This window comes from Petaurus breviceps, unplaced genomic scaffold (genome assembly GCF_028583685.1).
Source record: "Petaurus breviceps papuanus isolate PSGF00001 unplaced genomic scaffold, PetGlider_PUasm1.0 90383, whole genome shotgun sequence".
NCBI classification, from domain to species: Eukaryota; Metazoa; Chordata; class Mammalia; order Diprotodontia; family Petauridae; genus Petaurus; species Petaurus breviceps.
In genome coordinates this window covers 695,551-702,476 of record NW_027187234.1, presented here as the reverse complement: position 1 = coordinate 702,476, position 6,926 = coordinate 695,551, and the positions used below count along the sequence as shown (strand labels likewise).

The window sequence follows — 6,926 nt, the reverse complement described above, 5'->3', positions numbered from 1 at the left end:
TCACCTCGTAATAGTCCTGTGGAGTACAATGCAAGTATGCGAGGTGAGGAAAATAATGCTCAGAGAGTCTATGTCACTTGTCTAATGTTACAAAATTATTCAGTAGTACAGTGGGACTGAAAACCAGGTTTTTTGGGTCCAATTCCAGTGTTTTTTCTCTTACACCACCCTGCCTCTCTTAACCTTATGGATTTATACTCCTTTCCCCTCTACAAATACAACTTTATGGTGGGCCATAGAATTTTACAACTTCCATAAAATGTCAAACATACTTCAATGAATTTGTGATCTCATAATTTCTTCCATAAATGAAGCTCACAACCCACCCATAACTCACCTTGGGCAATTTCTATCCATGTTCCTGTGAAGGTTATAAACAAAATAGCTAATGAATATGCAGGTCAACTTTCTTTAGGTCAGGGATTCTTAACCTGAGGCCTTTGAACTTTAAAAAACTGATATCTAGGTTTTAATATAATTGGTTTCCTTTGCAATCCTATTTTATTCACTTAAACATATTATTCTTAAAATGGGTCCAGACTGTCACAGAGGTTCATGACACAAAAAAGTTAAAGAAGATCTAGGGCTTTTTAACATACATTGTGGATTGTGGATCCTAGTACAATCCCTAAAGGAACACATGATGAAAAGGCTAGCTAATTTAATTCTACCTTCCTATATATTTCCAGTTCAATGAGATTCCTTAAAGTCTATATGCTAAAGATGAAGGCTAAAAACAAACAGAACTTGAACAATATAGAGCTAAACAAAAGTCAGATAAACAGTAACAGAACAGAAAATTTGCCTGGTATATATTAGACATAGTAACAGGAAAGACAGCTTGCCCAATGCTCAAAAACGTGACCTGAGAACTGACTTTTCCTTCAGTAATTCTCATCAACAAAGAGTGGAAAGGCCTATATATGTTTCAGAGACATGGAAGGCAACAGTCTGGCTGATTCAATGTGTGTGCTGGAGGCCAGGTGTAATTAAAGATAAGAGGTCACACAGTGGCCCAAAGCCACTCCCTCACAATTTGGCCCAACTGGAGATGGTACAGCAGTTTGACATCTTAAAATAACTCTTTCAGTGTATTGAGTACATGAGCATAGCCCTCTCAATTCTGTCTTAAAATAGTTTGGCCTTACACTTCTCTAGGGGATGATCACTTTCTCTAATCTGTTACAAAGCTTTCTCTACAAACCTTAAGCCATGAAGGATAAATTAATTTTTTTTTAAATTTCAAGAGACCTGAGTTAAATGAATACACATAAATATACTATGAGGGAACAAAGATTTTTACCTTCTAAGACAGTTCTTCCTGAATGGCCACATGCCTAGACTCTGGTGTAATAGCAATATGAAACTATATTTTACTATTATGCAATTGAAGCTTTGTAGCTAATCCTGGAGAACTAGTACTTTGTTGTTTTTTAGGAGGGTGGTTTTCTTTTGCATCCAGTTTTACTTTATATTTCACTGAAAGTCTATCATTAGACACCAAAATAAAGGAATATATGAACTACAGATCAAATCTCACTGGTGAAGTAGATGGAGATAAGATTGTTTTCAGAGGACTTGGATTCAAATACCATCTCTACCACTCAGGGTGGCTTTAGGGAAGTCACAGATCCTTTCTTTTAGTCTTACCAGCAGAAGGAAAGCAAACTAAAACCCAAAGTAAAACCAAACCCAAAGTAAACCCAGCATTTAGTTTATTGTTTCATAGGTGCTCCAGGAGAGGGAAGGAGGTTGGCAAGATTTCTGGGCTTGGAGTCATAATAATACCTCGGATTCCAGTTTTACAAGGAGGTGCAGTGAAAAGAGCACTAAATTTGATGTGAGAGAACCTGGGTTGAATCCTGACTATGTACATACTGCTTAAACTACCTTAATTAAATCACTTAATTTATTGGGCCTCATCTGTAAAATGAAGGGGGAGCACCAGATGACTTCGAAGCTCCCTTCCAGCTCTAAACCTATGATTGTACTAAGTTCCATAATTCTGATCACCGGATAATTGGGTTGTACAAAAAACATACTAAGAAAAATCACATCTCTATTCTGCAAGTTAAGATGAAAGCAAGCTGATGTCTGATAACTCCATAATCAGATAGTGAAACAAAGTAGGGGACAGAGACAATATCATGAAATACCACTTTCCTCACTCAGGTTCTTTTTTGTGCTAGATTTTAAAAATTGGTATATGGGAACAAATCAGAGGAGTTGCACTATAGGTAAGCTCTTCCAGATGATTTGTGCTTTTCCATTAGGGCTGATGAAGACACCTGAAATATGGAAGAGTGAGGGGCATAATGGATAATTTTAGTTTACTGGCAGCATAAAACATCTCAGAAGAGCTCAACGATAACAGAGATCACCTCCCCTCTCTCCTTTCTTACAGTAGGCACAACCAGATCACAGAGCATGGCTATTATGTGTCCAGAGATGAAAAAATCAATTTGTTGACAAGATCAGAGAGTAGAGAAAAAGTTATGTAACCGTAACAACAAAACACCCTATTGATAATCTGGGACCCAAAAATAGTTTTATCATTCAGATTATTGCTCTGCAATGGTATTAACAACAGAATTTATCTTAACCTGTAAACATCTTCAGATTCTAAGATTTGAAATTAATCAGCAAGTATTTATTATCTGAAACTAACCTTTTCCTCAGCTGAGACGTCAGTCATCTTTGGAGGAGGAGGAGGAGCTCGTTTTTTTACCAATAATAAGACATCTAAAAGAAAATTATATTTGTCAACAAAATTATTTTTTAAATTATATATAAATAAAATGCTGCATTGCATAGGTGAAAGAGCCTGGGTATCTCTGTGGGTCTCTTCTAAACCAAGGAGTCTATGGAAACAAACCTTTATTATTTATATAAGACTAATTACACTATGTTCACATACACAACTGCATGCAAACTGTGAAAAGTAGTACAGGCAGAAGTTAGTTAACAAAAGTTTTAATAAAAATTATGAAACAGGATTCAGGCAGTGTTTCACTGCAAGCTACTGGATATATCTCTATGACACTGGTGAAAGTGAGGAAGACTAGTTGGGATTTGCAAAGTGGCAAAAAATTTGGTGGATTTATTGATTCTGAAAACTATCTGAAAGACTGTTAGAACCAATTAATAAGTATATTTTATTAAGGGCCTACTTTGGGTCAAACATTGTGCTGGGTACCTGGGATACAAATACAAAGAATGAAATAACATATGCTTTTAAGGAGCTTAAATTCTAATAGGGAAAACATACAAATATTTTGTTGTTCAGTCATGTCCAACTCTTCTTCCTTGGCAAACATACAAGAGTGATTTGTCATTTCCTTCTCCAGTTCATTTTACAGATGAGAAAGCTGAGGCAAACAGGGTTAAGTGACTTGCCCAGGATCATAGAGCTAGTAAATGTCTAAGGTCACATTCTGAGGAAGATGAGTCTTCCTGACTCCAGGATCAGGACTCTATCCACTTCACCACATAGCTTCCCACAGATACAAATATTAAGTACGTACAAAATAAATAAAAAGTTAAACACAAGGTAGTTTGGGAGGGAGGGCACTAAAATCTGGGGGGAATCAGGAACCATTTCATGTAGCATCTGAGTTGTGTCTTCAGAAAACAGTGTGATTTTATGAGGTGGAAGTGAGTGAAAAGTCCTTTTAGGCAGGGGGAGATAGAATAAAGGCAGACACGAGAGATAGTGTCATGTGTGAGGAACAGAGTGACAGCCTGAATCACAGAGTTCAGAAGGGGGAGTAATATACATGAGACTGGAAAGATGGGATGCAGACAGGTTGTGAAGGGTTTTAAAAGTTTAACAGAAGAGTTTGTCTTTTATTCTAGAGACAACAGGAAGTAACTGAAATTTACTGAGTAAGGGAATGACAGATTTGCACTTAAGGAAAATCACTTTAGCAGTAGTGTGTAGGATGGATTGGAACAGGGAGAGACTGGAGGCAGAGAAGCCAATTAGGAGGGCATTGCAATAATCAAGGAGAGATGATGAGAGCCTTAACTAAAGTGGCAGCAGTGTGAATAGATAGAAGGGGTCAGATATGAGAAATGCTACAAAGGTAAAAAACACAAGACTTGGCAACTGACTGGATGTGTGGAGTGAGGGAGAGTGAGTTGTCAAGAACACTGCTGTTGAGAATTGGAGGTTGGAAGAATTATGGTGACCAGTAAAAATAAGGAAGTTTAAAAGAGAGGTGGGTTTTAATGAGTTCTGGTTTTAGACATGTTGGGTTTGGGAGGTCTCTGCAACACCCAGTTTGAAATGTCCAATTGGCAATTTGTGATAGGGAGTTGAAGCTTAGGAGAGTTTGGGATGAATATATAGATCTTTTAATAATCTGCAAAATATATGGTAATTTAATCTCTAGGAGTGGATGAGGCCATTAAAAGAGAAAAAGAGAAGAGGATCTAGGGCAGAGTTTTGGGAACACTCAGGAAGTGTGATATGGATAGCAAACCAGTAAAGGAGACAGAGGAATAGACAGGTAGGAGGAGAACCAGGACGAGGTAGTATCACAAAACTCCAGAGGAGAAAGTATTCAAGAGGCTCTCCTCTGATGGTCAACCATTTCAAATACAGCAGAGAGATGTAGAAGGATGAAAAAAGACCATCAGATCTGGCAATTAGGAGATCAGTGATACCTTTGGAGAGAGCAGTTTCAATTGAATGACGAAGCTGGAAGCCAAATGGTAGAAAGCTGAGGAGAGGAGAGGAAGTGGACATAAACATCTTTTTCTAGGAGTTTGGTTAAGAAATAGAGAAGAGATGTAGGATGATAGTTTGAGGGGATGGTAAACTCTAATAAAGGTTTTTTACAAATAGGTGACACTTGGTCATGTTGAAGACAGTTAAGAAATCACTAGATAGGGAGAGGTTGAAGATTCATGTGAGAAAGGTGATGACTGAGCTTTCAATCTTAGAAAAAATGGGATAGTATAGGAGCTGGCCTTGGCAAAGACAAGAGTCACTTCATTTTCAGAAATGGGGGATGATGTCAAGGAGTTTCGAGATGAGGAGATGGGAGTTCACATTAAATATCCTCGATTTTCTCAGTAAATAGAGAGGTGAGGTCTTCGGTTGAAAGAAGAGAAGGGAGGGAGAGCAGAAGAAGGCATAAGGAGAGGTTTGGAATAGCTTCTGTGGAGAGTGAGATAGGGAACCAATTAGAAAGGAATAAAAGGATTGTTGTGATGCAGTGAGGACCAGCTGAAGCTGGTCATGAATTTATAATGTGCCCGGTCAATGTGGTTGTGTGAATTCCTCCAGCTCTTTGTTTAGGGGGTGGATGGTGGGAATGATCCAAGAACTGAGGTTTGGCAAGATTTGAGCAGCTATAGAACAAAAGACTTGAGATTCACTCAAGTGTAGAAATGAACTGATCAACTATAACATCTGAAAAGGGAGGAAAGTGAAGTCAGAGCAGGCATAATGGCTTGAGAATTTATTGAAGGATGAAGGATTGAAGGTCCCAATGAAGACAAAGGTTAACAAAGGTTAGAAGGGCTGAGGCATAGGGAGAGATGGAATGATAGGTCAGAGTTAGATATAGGCATGTCAGAATTTTGATAAAAGAAGTAAATATCATCATCATCATCATCACAGCTAGCATTTATAGAGCACATTAAGGTTTGCAAATTGTTTTACAAATATCTCATTTTATCCTCATAACAACCCTCAGAGGTAGAGTTTAACAGATGAGAAAACTTGAGGCACAGAGGTTAAGTGACTTGCCCAAGGTCACACAGCTAGTAAATGTCTGAGGCTGGATTTAAACCCAGGTTTTCCTGATTCCAGGTCCAGTGCTCCATGGGTTGATCATAACCATTCTTACACATGAGGAAGCCTTAAAGGTAATTTAGTACAATTACTTCATTTTCCAGATTAGGGAACTAAGGCCTAGAGAGTTTAAGTGACTTACCCAAGGTTTTATAGATAGTGAGTAGTAGAGGTGAGATGTGAACCGAGATATTCTGGCTCTAAATCTAGTGGTCTTTCCATACTGCCTCCCTAAGGTTAGCATATACATGCATGTATACACATATGTATGTATGTATCTAGAGGATAGTCTTATCTAAATCTCAAACACAACTTACATATAATAGTGGCTTAATAAGGGCTTATTTGAACTATCTGTCAAACATACACATATAGCTGTAGCTATTTGTAGTAAAGATTGTGGCATAGAGATGATGTTGGGCTCTAAAAGACTAGAGTACAGCCTACCAGGTCTTAGTAAACTGAAAAGCCTTTTGGTATGAACCCAGCAATGTCCAATATGTCTGATGTTCAAGGACCAATAGATTATTTTGAATTATGAAAAGATGAACGCCCCCCCTGTGATAGTAATGGCAATTAAACATTCCCCTGTATTGGCTTGGTTTTCAAACTGATTGTGTTAAAACCCAGAGCTTGTTAATCCCACCTGTGGGATGGACTTGTTGATGTGAAAAGAGAGTCCTGAACTGGGAGGAGCTGGTGACGTAGATTTGGAGGGACAAGAGAGAGGCAGGAGGACTTTTTGGAAGCAGCACCCACGTGGAGGCAGAGAGAGAGAGACTGAGAAGGATTGCTGGGGCCACTTTGAATCACCCTGGACTTTTGAGACCTGCCCCCTGAGCTGCCAAGGACTGAGGAGACATGGCTGTTTTGCTGGTACTTTGTCTGTCTGTTTTGATGTTGTTTTGCCAGATTTGTCCACTGGTGAAAGACAGTCCTGTTGTTGAAGAAGTCCTGGAACCTGGCTTTTGGCTAAGAAGCCCTGAGACTGTCTTGCAGACAGAGAGTGAATACTGTCCACTGGTGAAGGACAGTGCTGTTGTTGCAGGGGTCTGGAGACTGTCCTGCAGACAGAATGAATACTGTCCACTGGTGAAGGACAGTGCTGTTGTTGCAGGGGTCT

General features: G+C 38.9%; 1 protein-coding gene across 1 annotated transcript in view; it reads right to left on the bottom strand.

Annotated features, from left to right (window-relative positions):
* Window positions 1-6,926, bottom strand: part of UBAC1 (UBA domain containing 1) — a 38,823-nt gene that overhangs the window by 19,203 nt on the left and 12,694 nt on the right. Inside the window, exon 3 of the mRNA XM_069108380.1 lies at window positions 2,669-2,742. Coding sequence (XP_068964481.1) covers window positions 2,669-2,742 — 74 coding nt within the window. The remainder of the gene's footprint in view (window positions 1-2,668; window positions 2,743-6,926) is intronic.